Raw genomic sequence first — 18,942 nt, 5'->3', positions numbered from 1 at the left:
TTGGAATTAGCTGGCATTAAAGTACAGGTTTAGTACAATACTGAATACCTACATTCCCCAAATCCAGAAAGCTAGGTTTAATGGGATCCAGCTGCCTGTACGAACTGACCTGCGCATTGGTTCAGCTCGGACCGAGTCTGCTAACTGAAGCGAACACAGAAACAAAGTTGGAGTGGAACCCAAATAAGAGGTAGTCTGCAAGAGACAGATAATTTTTTTGCCATTCCTCTGCACATCCTGGTGTGTAATCATCAGTTTCCTGAATTTCAACTTTAATAATTCACCTGCTACTTTGTCTAGTGTTACTGCAGTATAGTAGGGAATGGAAAGTCTAGGCATCCAATTCACTTATATAGTAACTATTACTGGACACAAGGTTTAGAACAGGCAATATTAAAAGCCTACTTCTACACTGGACAAGATGTCCATTTCTCCTCTCAAATTTCAAAAACATACACTGCTTATTCCTTATTCATTTGTGCTTGGGTAAAAAGGTGGGGTCACTTCAAAGCGACACTCTTTTCAGAACGGTGAAATATTTCTAGGACTGGTTTTGCAAAGACCTCCAAAAATTAAGGAATTATTAGTTTACATTAGCCCTCTGTTAGAAAGTCAATCTAGATAATTTACCATTTACTTCTTAAAAGCCGTGGGATTTGGGCGAGGGGGGGGGGGGGGGGGGCGCGGAATGAGGGTCACGGCCAGCAGTGGTCCTGCCACTACAGCTATGATGCAGTCATCTTCTTGGATGAATGTCTCACCTTATTCCACTTATACACAAGTTTATTCTGCTGGAAGAACCTAAACTGTAGGAATTTCCCACTAGGTGTTTTGTAATTGTGTCTACATTACAGTTTTGGGCTGCATGCTATATACCAATTACAGATTAGAGGCCAGAAAGAGATGCTTTAAATGTCAGTGGAATCAAGGTAGGATACAGTGTGCTTAAAGAGACGATACATACTTTGTATTTATTCTAACCTATATATTATTAGAGATGACTAACCCAAACTGTACCTTAAAGCCACCTTTAGGTCAAACGCCTCTCACATTAGTTTGTATACTTACTTAATTTCTTACACCTACCCTAAAACGGAAATGACAAACTAATCTATGTTTAATGAAACTGTACTCCACAAGGTGAAAAAATTTCTTTAGGCACTCCTAAAAACTTCCACACCCATCTCATACAACCGAAATCCCCATGCCTTAGAGTCCTAACACACCCAGAATCCAGATATCATCAACACTTGTTTTCAGTAAGAATGCAATCTACTGTTATTTTTCCAGGGAGAAACACTCACAAAAGCAACTTCTACAACTCCACAGTTTTCTGTTGGGAACTATTAGGGGAGGGCCACATCCAGAGATGAAGAGTACCAGAAACACAAGTATAGTTCAGCGAACAAGGACAGACTGATGAAGGAAAAAGGAGTTGTCATTGGCAGAAGAGAGACAAAAAGGCCAGCAACTGGCAAAAAACCATCATGAAGTTCAAAACTATGGCTCCACCTTATTCACTACAGGCCTACTTCAGAAAAATAACCCATATGCAGTTTCCTCAAGCACCCTCCTGAAGAAGGGCCTATTCTTACAGTAAAAAGAAGCGTGACTTCCATTCAGATACTCAGCTTTCACACTGATGTCAGAAAGCCCTTCTTGTATCTTCGCTTCTTCCCCACTCCTCTTCAATTGGAAGTTATTTGCTGATTCTCTCTAAACATCTCACAGCTAGCATCACCCAGCTAACTTGGCATTTCCCCGTCCTCATGCACAGGCATCCCACGTTAGTACTGTACACTCTTCACATTGCTGTTTTCTTAATTTCACATGCCAATGATCACAGCAACACATGCTGGTTTGCATTCAGCACAGAAAGCATTAAATTGGCGTGACAGTCCTAAAAACCTTTGCATTTCAAGTGACAAACCAATGCAGCAGATTTGCAACACTGCAAGAGAAACAGGTCACAGCTACTAGATGTCAGCAGACAAACCTCTATTTTTGACAGGCTTTTTTGGCTAAAAGCTTGTTCGCCCATTTGTGTCAAGTACCTAGGAAGTCTGTTAGAAATGCAGGAGCACAAGGCAGAGTGGGAGAGATCCCATGTGCTGCATTTGCACTGGGAATCCTGTTGTTAAATTGGTGGCACTGAAGAACTAGGCAGGAGACAATGCTCTCACCTCTTGGAGAGGTCACTTTCTGAGTGCTGGAGCAACCTTCCTGAGCCCTGGTAAAAGGTTTTCAGGAAAGAAGGGGCAGAGACAGAGGAGGAGAGACCAGGTGACGCAGACTCGCTCTCACTGAAAGCGCGCCGAACCCCGACAGTAGGACTGTGCAGGCAACAAGAGAACATAGCAGATGGGTCAGCATGGGTTCGGACACAACAAAACATCCAGATTAAAGATACTGGCCAAGTACCTCATCTTGGTTTATAGTAACTCTGTTTCCCAGAAGATAGAATGTACCAAGTGCACTACTGGGTAGTTTCCTTGGTGATACCGATTTTGCTGTTACAGATGATTTCTTTTAAGAAACATTTTAATGACATTGCAGAACAGGCAGACCACCTTATTTCTTCAGCCTTATTTATTCTCAAAGCAAATTCAGAAAAAGAATCTCTGAAACATTCAGAAAATATCCTTAGAAACCTGCTTCCAATAACTTGAACCACCTTATTTCTTCCCTTCAGTTTTCTCTTGCTTTTGTAAATAACGTGTATTGCTAGAACACATTAGAAAGTAGAGATTATTTAAATGCAATGTTTTCCGATAAATTTTTGTGAAGTGTTTAAATCAAGAAAGCTAATCCTACTACACGGTTAAACATTACATAATAATAGTAACAAGTGTTGGGGGGACATAAAAATTAATTCAGTTTCTTTTACTTAACATTTTTGATTAATCCTCAGTAGGAAAGGAGAGAAGAAAAAATCCCAGCCTAGAACAAAGTTCTTACAAATTGTTTTGACTGAAAATCTGCTGATGATGCCACTTAAATCAGTGACTTCTTAAAAGTTATTACAAAGAAGTGAAGTCAGCAAGTCCTTCAGTTTGAACTGTCAGGGTTTCCTGTTTGCATACAACACAGTCAGTGGAAAAAAACAATAACCAAAGTTTATCTCAGTAAAAAACACATTATTTATCTCTTCAGAAACACAATGTAACAAAGCTACTTCAAGGCTAGTTTCTTACCCTTCACCCCGTTCCATTCTCTTAAACAGAATAAACTTTTTTGCCATTCTCTACAAGCTGGTGCAGCATTCACACTGATATTTTAATCTAGACATCAATAACAGGTGAGAAATTACCATTTAAGGCCATTTTCAGAAAGAGGCCACAGAAAGCATAATTGCAGCCACGCACTGAAACAGACAAGTAGTTTGGAGAAAGTGCTCCTCCAACAGAAAAAATTCAGCTCATCTGGGCCTGAATCTTGTAAAGGTTTTGGAGTTTGCACGGTCACTTAACTGCAAATAGCCAGGATGGAGGCAGAGAAAGAAAGTACAACCAAAGAGGCCCACAATAAACTGTGGGGACCTCTTCTGACTGAGTGAAGGAACTCTTGAAGGAACACTGTTCCACATGTTAATAGCTGGACAGTCTCCCGAAAGGAAGGGGAAAGAAGTTACAGAGGGAAGCTCCAGAGAAAGGCAAACAGGGAAATCCCATGCCTGACAGTTCAGTGGAGGTGTTTAATCCTTAAGTTCTTTTGTGAGACTCCTCACCAGTTTTAATGCCGGACACACTCTCCGGGAGCTTTGCCTAACACAGTGACAGACACTTAAAGCTGTCAGTGCCTTTTCCATTTCATAGAATCGTCAGGCTACCATCTCTGCAGTTAAAAGTGGTGAGGACCTCTCCTCCAAAGGGCCTGACTACCAACACTGACAAAAAGGCTCAGCTCAGAAGTGGCAAATAAATAAATAAATAGGTCGGCGCCAGCATCCAGCCTGACGATCAATTTGCTGGACTGACGCTTCCCCTGAATCGCTAATTCAGGGATTAGTGAGTTACTGCAGAGCACCAAACTGCTCGGAGGCAGAGAAGACAGGCCGCAAATAAGTAAATAAAACCCAGAGCAGCGCAAAACAGCCTCCGTAAGAAGGAACGCGGGTGACGCTCGTGCGCCAAAACCGCAGGAGAGAGCAGGCGGGCGGCGCGGCACGCCCCGACTCACCTTGCGGTCTCGATGCAGCTCTGCCGCAGCAGCGGGGAGCGGACGCTCTGCGACCTCCCGTTCTGGAAGGTTATCCTCCGCTTGGCGCTGGACGGGGGGTGGCTGAAGGTGTGCGCACGCCTCCTGAACTGGGGGGAGTCCGAGTCTTCCTCGGGAAACGGCTGCCAGGCCGAGGACACGGGGGACGCTGGAGGAGTAGCTGGCGGGGAATCGCCCGGCGAAGCGTCCTGAAAGGAAGTGCTGGCGGGGTGAGGCCTGTCGCTCCGCACCCTGCCGGAGCTCTCACCTAACCCCACGGGCCATGCGCCGCATCGGGGCACCAAAGCCTCTCCCCCTTCTCCGTCGTGGCCTATTGTATGCTAATTATCACCAAAACCAGACATCCTTTGATAATTTACTCCGAACCAGCAGCGTCCTTCTTTAACAAAAAAAAAAAAAAAAAAGGAGGAGGGAGGAATAAAAATATATATATACAATGCAAACAACACACTAATTACTCTAGGCATCCTCTCACAGGGATCGGCATTCCAGCGACAGGACTCCTCACTCTTTCAGGAAAACGCAGGAATTGAAAAGACTAGGGAAACGCTTCTAGCTAGTTTCCTCGACATATCGCGAGCATACTTCCTGTACCGTCACAGCCATATCCTGGAAGAGAGACTGTTACTACACAGCCGGTTTATGAGTAACTGTAGCAGGAAAACCATAACAGAATCTTCACCTCATGGGAAAACCAGCAACCAATCCTCACGTGAGGTAAAACATTAAAAACAGGAAATAAAAAGAAAGTGAACAGAGTTCCGCCCACTCGCCCCCATACAGCATCCCCAACAGCTGGTTTTAGGTCAAAAATTCTCACTTCCCTAAAGCAACTGTTACTTACAGAAAGGATTCTTCACCTTCAGAGCATTTCCTTTTGTTGAGATATGACCTTTTTTAATTACTTCAGTGAAACAAGGCAGAAGCTGACCAGAAATTCCCTGCTTTTTGTAAAAGCAAAGGAAGTGTAGAAAAAAAGAAGTGGCATTCAGAGAACAGATTAAAGCTGAAGCTTCAAGTCAACATCTATGCCAGCTTTCTTACACCCTCTGCCTCCCAGTGGAAACTCTTATTTGAGTTTTGTAAATTGTGCTACTTCCTTCAAGTGGAAGCAGAGTGCCATATTTACACTTCATTAACACCTGCATAGGAAAATGTGCCAATTGTAACTAAGCTCCTTACATACTTTGTCAGAAGCAAGGCTGTTGCAGCGCTCAAAGCTGTCCACGCTCCCCAGGCGGCCCCGCATTCTGTTGGCTCCCTGCAAGAAAAGAACTGAGTAATTTAATCTGGTCTTTTTCTTCTTTTTCTGAGGGTTAAGCAAAGATGGCAACAGCTGCACAGGTGAACACAGGACAGTTCAGGCATGTGACATGTTTAACATAAGACCACAGATCATGGGACAAGCACTGGATTTTACAAGCAGTGACATCTTTAGCTGACAAAACTGTATCTTCTCCCTCCTTGCTCCCAGGAGTTTTAAACCTGCAGCTCTGTTGTCTGAAGTAACTGAGTATTTCCTGATCCATTAGAGGCAAAATAGCTGAGTTGGCTTAAACAGCCGAGTTCAAAAAGCTCCAGACTTCAGTACTGTGCATGCACTGCAGCTAACTGACATACTACAATCTCAACAGAGAGTTTACTCCATATCTAGACATTTCAGACAAATTAAGTCCACCTGGGCAAAAGTAGTGAAAGCACTAAAACTGGGAAAAAATGCTCTCTGGTTGCAAACTCAGCCAAACAGTGCCAAATACAAAGACGACTTTTCAATTATAATGCAGGTAACCCTGAGGGAAATTTGCTAGAAATTAGCGTTAGCAGATCTTTGCTGAACTTGTTAACAGTCATCTGGTTTCACAGGAAGAGCTGATAGGGCCGCAATACTTTTGACTACCTTCCAGTCCTAACTTTAACTCCCACGAAACGTTGGTAAAGTATGCTGTTGAACATTTCCAACTGCTGAAGTAAATTGCTTTCAGTACTTTATCAGGGGGAAAATAGTCTAGGTTTTAGGAAAACTGTAGATAGAGCTCCTCTTGGTATGCTTGCAACTCCAGGGGAAGTTTTGTCAACATCAGCAGTATTTATTTAGCCTACTTTTTCCTGGTAAGGTTTATTTTCAAGACTTTGAGTGCCCTTTAAGTACATCTTCCCATTTAAGCTCATTACCAATGAATACTCTGCCTGAAGCATTTCTTCACTGACCCTCGTAATAAAACAAGAGCAAAGGATAACTTGGAAGTTTCTCACTAGCTTTAAAAACACGCACTTTTGGCACTGTAAGGAGGGCTTTTTGATTCAGAAAAAACAACAACAGAAGAGGTTAGTGCAGCATGGACTGGAAGAAATCTGTTCATGAGGTCAAGCAGAGGTTATATTTATTTTTCTGAGGTACCTCATTAGGAAGCCACAGCCTGTTTTCGGTTCAAACCTGACAAAAATAAGATCAGTCTAGCAAAACAAACAAGTGAAAAAGTGACATTCCTCTGGGACTAAGTGAAGCCAGAGCACAGAACCCAGCATGTTTCCCTATGGTGAGTAATGAGCAGCTACTCCTTCAAGTAGCTTAAAATGTCACTTGATGCTATTTATCTAGCTAAGAAGCCATCCACTTAAAGTGTTCCTAGATATCTGTTTACTACATACTTATTTCTGATTTTGCTAAGATTGAGGCTGCGTAAGTCTCTCCCCCACATATACGGACTTCTACTTTTTAGTTAACACTTTTTATCTACAAAAAGATACTAAATGCCAACTTTAAAAAAAAAAAAACCAACAAAAACCCAAAAAAACCCCAACTGAAGTTCTTTCCTGGTCTCTTTGTTATTAAATGTACTTTAAAATAAAAATGATAAGTCATAAATAATTAGCATCCCATTACATCAATACCATGTGATTTGCAGCTGGCTTAAGGAGGGGAAAACCCACCACGCCAATAGGTATTTGGTGCTTAAATACCTTTAGGAATTAGCCACACTCCATTAGACTTCTTGTAATAGCCTGATGAAGACTAAGAACCATCAAAACAGTCATTGTATACCACATGTATGCACATAACACACAGTATACACGCACAGAGATACTCGCCGTATACACCTGCTTTAACTAAATAATTAGTGGTCGAGCTGCACTGTAAATTATTTTTCTCAGTCTTGCATTGTGCAACCTTTAAATGGCTCTGCAAGGATGAACTCCTATGTGTATCACGATTCACTACAACATACTGCTGTTCCTGATCTATTGCAGTTTCAAGTTAAAGATGAGACAACCTTCCTCACAACAGCAAGTCTGCTTCATAAATAGCAAACTTAAAATGGCCCTAATCCAGATTTGGGTGTCCACTTCTCTTGAACTCAATCATGGACTGTGTAGATCCTCATACTATAACATGCAGCATGTCACAGTGGCCCTGGCGAGAGGAACATACTATACCAAAACCAACAATATATAAGCAATTTCCCTTCAGAGGCTCTGCAACTTAAGCAGCACATTTTGTCTAAATGATTCTTCCTTGACATGACTGGAGTGCTAGTATGTCTGTATATGGCAGGGCTGCTTTACTGGGTTATTCCCAGTGATGTATGCCTGTTTCACAACCACCGCAGGGTTAGTGACCCACCATCAGAACTAGATCACTTTCCAGTCACATGTTCTTTAGATGTGGAAAAGAATCAGACTCAGCACAGGCATGATTGTAGCTGTCACCTTTTGATGATATTCCAGAGTGCTGAAATTATCCAGATCTTCTGACCGTCACTGCTCTCTTTTGCGTGCGCACGCTTGCTCTCTCCATATTCAGACCAAGTCCCTAGTACGTAAAACCTGCTACACAACGTAGGTCAGATTTGACCAAGAGGGTTTTAATGCTAGCTTCAGTCCTAGATCAAACTCATGCCTAACCTTAAGTTCTAAGGATTCTCTGTGGCAAATAATATTTTGTCTCCTTTATAGGGAACATCTGTGGCATCCTACATTTGTAGGTTACTTTATGACATGCCCATATAAGCTGCAGGACAAGTGCAACTTAGGCCTTGATTTAGCATGGTACTTTTAAAATTACTAGCAGAAGGAACTTAATTTCACTGCTCCAAATTATAGTTAGACCTCACCGTCCAGTATTCACAGCTCATCACACTTCCTCTGTAACAACATACTGAATCCCAGGCACCAAGCCTTCTTCAGTTACTCCTCTATATGCCTCTTCTCTGCTTTTGGGACTCTTCCTACTGAGCCGGAGACACTAAGCAAAACTTGCAATTCAGGCTTCTTCTTTAAAAGGCTATTTAATGTAAGAGAGTTCCAGTAATTATCTGCAATTCCACATCATATCTGGCTAGCAACACTGAACTGAAGAACAATTCAGTTTAAGTCTATAGCTTTTTTTTTTTTCCCTGAAAAAGCACAACTTTGTTACTACTTTCTAAAGATTCTTAGCGACCAACATAAGCAATTTTAGCTATGAGAGGTAAGGCATTACTTCTCAGAACAGAAAGATTTCCAGCTTATGTAGGCACATTTATTCACACTTTCAAAATAAGATAACGTCTCTTTATGGGATCATGCAACCATCCTGATTAATTTTTTTATTCTGAAGCAACACATCTGATAATGTTCAGCCAACTCACTTGCCACCTACAATGAACATTCATTATTCAGAAAGTTGCCTTTTTCCTCTCTGTATGTGTGGCCTTACCATAAATTTTCTAGCACAGTTAAGTCAAAATCAACCCAGCTGTAACCCTCAGATTTCACAATAGGGATATCACTTCATTAAGTATTTATCAGACCGAGGCCAAAGAACAAAAAAAATCTGATAGGTCTTTACTGTCAAGGATATCTGGGAGAGACGCTGACAATGAGTTGCTAGTCTTACCCTTGAGAAGATATTTTCCAGAGAGCTAGTCAAGGATTTCTTGGCCTTGTTTTTCAGAATGTCAAGTTTAAACCTGCCACCACCGGTGGTGCTTTCTGGAATCGCACTGTTAGAAACGGTCTGTTGGAATGAGCAAGGACACAGTTCAGCTTTAGCAATTCTTTTTGCAATTGCAGACCTCCAAAGACTAGAGATGAACCAACTTACGTAATAAAGAACATACCTTTGCGCTTTATTAAAAAAACACCACAAACAAAAAACAAAACCAAAACCCCTCACACCCCCCCAAAAATAAACTCACAAAAAAACACAGTTAAATGCACATTCCATAGCTAAAGTCTATCTTGTAAAAGCCTATCAATTTAACAATACTGTTACCCATTTTCTTTGCTAGGTAAGTTCATAGTTTAAACTGAAACCAAAGCCCTCTTCATCCCTATTCTCCCTAGAAGTAACTGTTTGGGAGTGGGGATCAGGAAGGAAGGAAAAGGACAGAAGAGGTATCCTCACACTGTAAGGAAATCTAGACCTAAAAATAATTGGTTGCCTTTCTTCCCTCCCTTCCTGCCCCCCAAACTTAAAAAAACAAGCATGCCACTATAAATCAAATCAAATTACTTCTCTTTCATAGTCCTCTCTTAATTACAATATCCAGCTTCAGCTATCCCTGATGAACTCTAGCAGTGACCCTGGTAGTATTCAAAGTTACATTTTAATAGGGTGGGAGAGGAATAATACAAAAATTAGCTTTACCAATGGTGCTTCACCAATGTGAACGTGCGTTTTCTGCTTAGTTTCACAGAGTTGGCGTAGATGTAAGATCACAAGTTCATTTTCTTCCTGGTCATTGTCAGGCTTCATTTTCTGTCAGTAACAGCAAAGAAAAGAAAAAAGTTGTCTTTCAAGTCATGATTTGCTTATTTTCCCTTCCATATGTATGTATACTTTGAAATTAATATACCAATACGCCAGATGCCAGAGTGCACTATTAGTACGTCAAATTGCAAAATGTTTGTGTGCCTTCGTACTCCTGAGCAAAACAGACCAAAACTTTCCATATGGAAAATGTTACAGGTTGTGGAGAAGAGGGAGCTTTACACCCACACATTTTGTTTTCTAAGGTTGTCTGCCATTGTATAGCCTTATAAATGGAATAAGAAACCCAGGAAAACCAAAAAGCCACTCCCTTCTTCAGGCAGCTAGAGAGGAGCATAGCTGTTGGAAGCCTAAATAATGTATACTTCATCCACTTGAGTACACTTCCTCACACCAGAATCTTGCCTCAGAATAAGTCAAAAGACAACTTCTGAAAATGCCAGACACGTTCATTCCCACATCACTTTCAAGTAGGGAAACTTGTTTACAGATGAAGAACTTAACTCAGGGAAAAGAAAAAAAAAAAGTACTCTGGCTATGAAGACAGAGTATCTCAGCAGACTTGGGAATCAAAACTTTTCCAATAGCAGTGTATCACATGAGGTTAGGTTGGAGCATGCTATTTCAGTATGATGTTTGGTGGAAAACCAGTAAATTCTAGATCAACTACATAACAAAACAATCATAATCAAAAGCAAAAATGTCTAGTCCATTTTATCATGGTCTTTCTTAAATTTGAAAAAGAACAGCTTCTAACGTATTACCTGAACACGTTCAAAAATGTCTGCTTGCTCATTATCAGTTAGTGACGACAAATGTCTCTGAATTACAAGTTTGGCTCTTGGTGGATAGAGTCCTGAGAAAAGAAAGGAACATTAAAGCTTCTAGATTCTCAAATGATCTCTGAAAAAACTGTTGAAAAAAAATGATAGTAGAAGATATAAGCCTGCATTTGAGTTTATACAAATTTAACTTATGACAGTTGTATATCTGCAGTAAACATGATACAAAATACTTCAGGTTTTGCTAAACCACATGGTTTTGTATCCTTTCTTTAGCAGTAAAAATGGTACTAGCAGCAGCTAAGCGGCTGGCTCCTGTGTAAAAGGTTGTGCTCCCTACCCCACTGATGTCTTCTGTCCTAGTACCAAGAGATCACTGACAGCTCGAAGCCTGACAACTGTATGGGAGAGGAGGAAGAGAGGAACAGATCAGGGATGTAACTGGAGAGATACTCAATGCACAGGATACTCAGAAGTTTTCAGATGCTTTTAACTGAAAATGTTAGATACATTTCTATACAAGGAAAGGGTAGGGTACAGGTCATACCAGAGAACTGAAGACACTTTTAAAAGCAAGAACAGCATAAAAGCTGTAAGAAAAAGGAAAGAATTTCTGATGTTCAATAAAATGCAAACTTGCTCACAGAGCTTGTTCTAGGAAGCTACAAAAACCATGGGGGAAAACAAAACGCCCTGAATCAGATTAAGACATATGGTTTTTCCATCCAAGGTGGATCTCATTCATAGAAAATTGCAATCAGAACAGATAAAGACTTTTCCAAAGTCACGAAGCTCTAGGTTTGATTATGATAAACTTCTAGACTCTAAACAAAGCAGACGGATAAAAACAAAGGGACACTAAAATAAGTCTTTCAGTCACTAAGTACAAAGTTTATGAAACTACTATTGTGGTACTCAAGTTGTTGCCCTAGAAGTGATTTTATTTTGATACTGGACACTTATCCCAGGCTTATAAGTACCTGTGTTCAAGACACTTACACTGCCTTATACAGCAGCCTCTAGTTTTTAATTTACAGAAGACTTTCCCAGTTAAGCTTTATCACTTCTGAATATCTGTTGTTAAACATGGAAAATGCCAGTCACAACCTAACAGAATTTCACTCCACTAAGATTTTACACTTTGCTTTTCATCCACCAGAGGGAGGGAAGTAGCAACAGTGACTTTTAATGAACGGGACAACTGACAATTACCAGCACCATCATCACCAGACCAGAAGATACAAGACTACTGTAACATACTTGCTTTTTTTGCATGCAACACTTTGCAAGGAGACACAGCGGAATAAGTATAAAAATAGGATCCTGCTACTAACTATGTTGGGGTTGTTTTTAAATTCTATCTTGTAAGATTTTTGTATGTGTTCTGGCATACCTTGCTTCAGAGAAACTACAAAGGTTTGTCTATTCATATTTAAAGCCAGGTAGTTGCCTTAACTTTATTAATCTCCTAACTTTATCATTTATTTCCCCATAATAGAAATAGATTTTGAAGTGTGTAAGAGAATAAACACAAAGGAGGAAGAAATAACCCCACACAGGAAAGAATGAACACGCAAGAAAGCAAGACCCTTTTTGATCACAACTGTCTTTTTATGACCCATTTTGAAAGCACACATCTTCAGAAAAAAAAATAAACAGAAGGTGAACTGGTGGGGTTTTCTGCTCTGCTTAACATTTAAGAGAGGTATGACGATGAAAGAGTATGTATTTCTAACAGAAGCGATACTATATTCAGTTGCAATATCATTACTGCTATGACCTCCACTTGATTACAGACAGTGCAAAGTGATGGTAAGAATTCCTTATTGGGATACTTTTCCCTCTGTTCTTACATGGTTTAAGTTGAAAGTGGATGGTTAACATAATTAAAATTCTTCTAGAATAATCAGAAAAACACAATTAGAAAATAAACTCAGCTGCTACCTTCAATTCTTTCACAAAGTTTGTGCAATGAATGCATAGGGCAGGCCTCGCACAGTTTAATCTGTGTCTTGGCATTTTGCAGAGCTGCAGCAGTGCTAAAGGCTTGTTTCAGGGTAAGCATTACCTCATCAACCTATAGGGGAAGGAGGGAAAAGACAGTACATAAGCAAAAATGCATGTCATATACATTAAATTAGATTTATAAATCACATCATAGACAGGTGCTTTACAATCAACCCCCCCGCCCCCGTTTGCTGTCTTCTAAAGAGATCAAGGTTGTATTCCCAGTTTTCTGCCTTTTCTGTGGATGCTCACCATCTTCAAGTTCAGCCAGACAGTGTAATTTTGAGTATCTAACTGCAGCTACTCAAGCTTACTGGGCAGGCAGCCGCTGTTTTAAGAAGCTGCAAGTGGGAATTCTTGGCTTGAATATATGCTGGCTAAATAAACTACATTTCTTTCTTTTTCTTTAGCTTCAAGTTTCTCCTGTAAACTGCACATGCTCCCTCTCAATGGTTTTCCTCCCACCACTTCACCATTTTAGCACAAAACCCCAGAGACCCATCCTGCTGGCAGACAGGAGCTTCCCACAGCAGTTCTTTTCTCCAGGCTACTAGACTGGCTACCAGCTTCATTACAATCACTAACTTATCTTTAAGTACTGCCAACCTGCCTTGCAGTCTGCCACGATCTTTCCTCTGCCACTACCACAAATACAGCAGTGCTGTGTTCCAACACACCGGCACTGGAAAAGCTCAGCTTTTGTGTAAGAAAGGTTGAGGTGACAGTGTTTCTCCACACTCATTCAAATATGCTCCCAGACCTTAAATACAAAGTGCTTAGAGTTGCCCTGTCTGTATTTTAGGGGAATACAATGCTTATTAAAAGCTGTTTACTTGAGTCTTTGCATTAGCATGGAAAGAAGGAGACAACAGCTTGATGACAATCTTAGGAAAGCAATCAGTATTCTACTTCAGAATCAGGTCCTCGCTCTTACCTGTTGCTTTTTTTATAAGCAGGAAGAAGAGAGCTGAAATATTTGAGACCAAAATCATGCAGTCTAACATTGAAAAGATACAGACTTTTTTGAGGGTTTGTCACTTGGCAGAAAAAAAAAAAAAAATTAAAAAATGGCACCTGAACGTGGAAATTTGAATTAGTTTGTGTCCCAATCTGTTTAGGTCTTCTCTATTATTTGTCTTTTTAAACCCACAGTTTTAAGCACTACCAGTAATTTCTGGGTGCTCTCTCTTCTTAGCAATAAAGCAGGGCATTGAACAGTGAATATCCATCTTGCAATACAGACTGATAATTTTTTAGTTGGCAACAATGCCTCTCAAATGGAAGATCCACAGAACAGTGCTAAGCATATGGATTATGACTACACTAAAATCACAACTGTAGCACAGACTGCAGCTAGGTTTAGAGCAAATTTACACGAGCGTACCAACACAGCCTGCCTGGCAGCACAGAATCTGGAAAGCATTAGGTTTTACAGCTCTGCCCTGCCACAGTCAAACTGCCACCGGAGTCCAAGCGATTGCATCTGAAAGTAGCTAAGGAATGTTCATTTCATATTACATGTGGGCATACCCACACATATCAGTACTAGAATATGTAAAGAGATTCATAAATATGTGGTTTCTTTATATACCACATTTTAAGTCTTTGATTTATACATGGTCAGATTTATCAATTGGTCAGTTGTAACATTTTCTGTTAGCACAAAGCTAGAGCTGATTTCATAACAAGCTCCCATTTTTATAAAACGTACAGCCTCAGCTACCATTGTACATCTAGGGCTGTTAGCTGTTTGAAGTTTTATTGACATAAATCTATTCACTCTTAAGCTAGTCAATGGATTAACAAATTACATTTTCAGCAAGCTAGAAGAGTGATTTTTAAGTTTAGCTGAAAAAGAGTTAGCAGCTGTTAACACAGCGATCAAGAACAAACATGTTTCAGAACAGAAACAAACTTCTTTTAAAGTATCAGAGCTTTAAAATAAAAATGTAGTAGCCAAAATGAATTCCTGTATGCCTCACATTATTAAGCTACCTGTATCAGTTAAATCACCGGCACCTGGAACTTCAATTGATTGATACATACTTTATCAAATGTCCAAGGGACTTTTTCATAGTTACACACATCCACACATATATGGTTTTCTTCTATGATCAGGTGCTGCTATTTTCGTCTCCTGAGGAACAGAACAGACTACAGGGAAAACGCTAAAGCCATATGCAGGATCAGCCAGTAGTTTAAACCTTATCCTGAAAAGTATGTTTGAATTTTATCATCAACATTGTTACTGATTCAATACATGTAATTACATGTTTAATGGGGAGCCAAGTGTCTCAAGAATTAGAAATGCAAGAGTTACAATCAAATACAGAGCCCAAATATGCTCACAGTCTGCATGTGTGAACTCATCCATCTGGATTTTTTCTATGTGTTATTGATATAAGCATCAGCAGAGTAGCAAGATATGGCTATATATGAACAGAATGTATGCATTTCCTATTGCATATTTTCGTATTCACAAATGAGGTCCCACACCTGAGAAGACGTGACCACTGAGGCTCAGCTGACACAGCAGAATAACAGAGACTCCCATGACTTAGGAAATGCCTCAGACATCCTCCGATGGAAAGGTTAGGATCATTAATAAATACTCACCAGAGACTCACTTGCACACTGGAACACATAGCAAACATACTGGCTTAACCCAGGTTCAAAAGATTCCCGGCAAATGAAACCAAAGTGATCAACGTGTTTTATACCCTAAGAGAGTTTAAAAACAGCATTAGTGGACTATTTTATAAAAAGGTTTAGTTTCCGAAGTGATCCTAAAAATAGTTGCTGGACTCCAACACTTGCCAATACAAAAATTTGAGAAACTATAAATGCATACTACTAATGATCTATTTTACAGCTACAACAGTCATCTTTTAAATTGCTTTTTGCATTTAAAAGTTACATAAAGCTCTTCATACAATCAAAAGTTATACAGTAATGGACCTGGACCTGAATTTCTTCCGTTGGGAAAACTGGATTTTCATGGAAGCGGACTAAAGAGTCCTAGGTTGTATTTGGAATTGCCTATAAAGTGAAAACTTGATGTAAATGAACCCACGCTAAAACATGGGACTGGAGTAGCATCAAAGTAGCAACATATCTTTGCTTTCCTGTAATACAAGTTAGGACTACACCAAAAAGAGCGGGGAATGAGTGGTGACATGCAGAATTCCAAACAAATTCTTAAATAAATTCTTTGAAACCAAGTTACATACCAGAAGTTTCAAGACTTACTACACATTACTACTGATGTTTTCTTTCAAGATCCTAGTCTAACTGCTTGACAGGGAATGTTGCCTTGCTAAAAACAGCACTGAGAAGATCAAAGAGAGCTGCTTCCTAAGAAACACTATATTCCCAGTCTCAATTCATGGAACATGACTCACTATTGTTAATGCTTTTGCCAATGTTTTTATCATCTGAGTATGGTAATAGATTTTCTCCAAAAGAAAGCCTAATCCCTCAAGTTCAAATACAACAGAAAGCAGAACTCAGTTGCTTGGATCCATCTCCAAAGAAAACACCTGTATCGTAAAAGAGGGGAAGAGGCAAAACAACTTGCTTGTCACTACAGAAAACACTCTAGACAAAATTGGTAATGCAGTACGTGACAGACTGAACATATTGCCGCTACACACTGTAGTTTTTAAAAACAAAATTCCAAGTTACATTTGGGCTACTTAAACAAAACTTAACAAAGTTGCAGAGGGTGTCTCAGATGGCACAAATGGCATTAGTTTACCATAGTCCACACTAATCCTGACTTAATTGAACTAGTTTTCCTGTGACATGTGAAGTTTTCAAAAGCATAAAATGAAAAAGAACAGATGTATACACATACGTTGATCTATGTAACAGTGAAGCGTTGCCCTCTGTTTTGCAAGGAAACCATATTTACTTCAGGTGGTTCAGTAAGATGCCAGTTCCCTCCTGCTGACAGTGCCTGAACAAGTCTACTGCTGTCTGATTTCTCAGTCTCCACAGGAGAACATTTGTGGGGGAGATGGATGTGACACTTGCACCACTGAAGCATAAATAGCACAGTACATTCCTCAATTAACAGTACCTCCATCACATTTCTTTAAGAAGGTGGCCAGACTTGTCATGCCAAAGGGGCAAAGTTGTTTGTTGTTCTGGGTTCCCTCAAGGTCAGAAAGGCTGCAACAAGAAAACTTCTACAGCTGTCTGACACCTGAGCTTTGAAAACACACAGAGGGGTTTTTCATCAATTATATTTGCTGCTTTGACAATTATATGGAGTGCAGATAATGAATTGAATGCAAGAGATCAACCACACTTAAGCTATAGAATAAAAATACCTTTATTGGACCAGACTAAAAGAATCCAGAATGCAAGCTGAAGAGAACATATCCTTTCCATCGTTTGTAAAGCTTAGAAGAACAAACATTCCTAAGCTACAGTCTCACAATATGCAGTAAATCACTGCCCCATAAATCCGCAACACAGAAGCCCTGTGGCTAGCACCGAGTTCTTAAAAGAAGTACTGGTGAGGCTTATGCCACCAAATCCTTAGTCTTGAACAAATTAATGTTTCATTTCTATTGAACATAGAAAAAAACCCCGACTTCTCTGAAGTAGCTGTTTTGCATTAAACAAAAAAAACCAACCCAAAAAACAACAAAGCCCCAAACCCCACAGTATTGTTAATGCCTGTTTGAGTTACTCAAGCATGCAAAATAACAAAAGCTTTGCTCCAAATGAAAGTGAAGAGGGAGTGAAATACTCCACCTCCAAAGCCCAACACACAGCATTACCTAACACTATTTACTGTACGCAGTTATTTTACTGAAGGAAAGCTAGGCCTTGAAGGTCTGCCATGGTCTTGCTGTCTCCACCAAGCTTTAAAGTCAGAAGAACAAAGGTTGTCCCCGCTTACGACTGTTTTGTTTGACTATTATCAGTATGTATATGCAACCCAGGAGCCCACTACGTAAAGTTGAAGTGTCAACTTTCATTCAGCTCAGTACACCCACAAAGCGGGAGAAGACTCAAGCTGTCTGCAAATTTTGCTTTCCATACCACTGCTTTAAGAATTTCTTTGACCTATACTTATTATAAAGCTATTAATAGATCATTGTTTGATTATACTGTCCCACTCTATATTTGCACTTGCCTTTTTTCTCTACCAAGAGCAATACAAATTGTAGTTAAACAGCAGAGTCGACTTAAGGACCTGGACCTTGGTAGCTCAAGAATCCACTTGAGTTACAAGTGCTGACCACTTCTTAATATTTATTAGCATTGGTAGCACAGTCATGCAAGAGCAGATTTGTTATTAGCATTAAAATGAAAGCACTTGGGGGTGAAATACAGGTTTAGAGCATGCCAGGAAGCGTACTTTAAACTAGAATAATGGTGTTTCAGGAGGCCTGAAGTGATGCATGTGCATGGCAAATGAAAGAAGATAATAAAATAAGACCTCAAAACAGAAAGTGCCAGAAGTAACAGGTGCTGAACAACAGCAAGATAGAAAGGTGAATCCCTCAGCTCTGGCATTTAACTTTATAAGACTTGTTTATTTATTACTGCACATAGCTAGGTTCACCTATTGCCACATCCTCCAGAAAAAATGATGCAGGTAAACTGCTGTTTTACTGGAGGGCTGATCTGATGCTCTCCTCCTTTCATTCCAGAGGCTTTCAGGAGCTTAGCTGCTCAGAAACCGCACACTCAGAGCATCCTAAATGAAGATTAAGCTACTTCCCAAATTATATCCAATGCTCTTCCAAAGCAGAACAGTTTATAGTTTGTTTTCTGACCAATGATCAAAGTTGCCACTACCACAGCTCAGACTGGTTATCTCGCGCTCGTCTTTTCTGTACTTAAGCTCTTTGGGAATGACACTGCATTATTTTTGTGTAGTATCTACTTGAAACAGCTACTAGATGAGTGAAAGCCCAGATTTGAATAACAGCTCTTGCTCTTGTAAAGGCAAATCAGTACTTCAAGTCTTCTGCAAGTGTTCATAAAGCAATTGCAAGAAGCTGATGCATCAAACTTCATGCAGGATTTGTATACACATTAGTCACAATCGCTCAAAATCCCTCCTTCCCTCTTCTTTTTTTCTTTTTTAAATTAAGGAGCCAATGGGGTAAAACAGCACTTTACTTTCATTCAGGGTAATTCAATAGGACAAACTGTTTAAAT

General features: G+C 40.0%; 1 protein-coding gene across 5 annotated transcripts in view; it reads right to left on the bottom strand.

Moving 5' to 3' along the window:
- Positions 1–18,942, bottom strand: part of TBC1D4 (TBC1 domain family member 4) — a 112,549-nt gene that overhangs the window by 26,402 nt on the left and 67,205 nt on the right. For 3 of the 5 annotated variants that reach the window (XM_030036377.2, XM_030036378.2, XM_041128648.1), the window contains exons 4-11: positions 15,376–15,480; positions 12,697–12,829; positions 10,735–10,826; positions 9,848–9,958; positions 9,095–9,214; positions 5,405–5,479; positions 4,180–4,406; positions 2,184–2,333 (exon numbers count right to left, since the gene is read on the bottom strand). In XM_030036377.2, the coding sequence (XP_029892237.1) occupies positions 2,184–2,333; positions 4,180–4,406; positions 5,405–5,479; positions 9,095–9,214; positions 9,848–9,958; positions 10,735–10,826; positions 12,697–12,829; positions 15,376–15,480 (1,013 nt within the window). The remainder of the gene's footprint in view (positions 1–2,183; positions 2,334–4,179; positions 4,407–5,404; positions 5,480–9,094; positions 9,215–9,847; positions 9,959–10,734; positions 10,827–12,696; positions 12,830–15,375; positions 15,481–18,942) is intronic. The other 2 variants (XM_030036379.2, XM_030036380.2) reach the window with 1 other exon arrangement.

This window comes from Aquila chrysaetos, chromosome 14, assembly GCF_900496995.4.
Source record: "Aquila chrysaetos chrysaetos chromosome 14, bAquChr1.4, whole genome shotgun sequence".
Classification (NCBI taxonomy): Eukaryota; Metazoa; Chordata; class Aves; order Accipitriformes; family Accipitridae; genus Aquila; species Aquila chrysaetos.
Note: the sequence above shows the minus strand (reverse complement) of the source record. Positions and strands in the feature narration are given on the sequence as shown.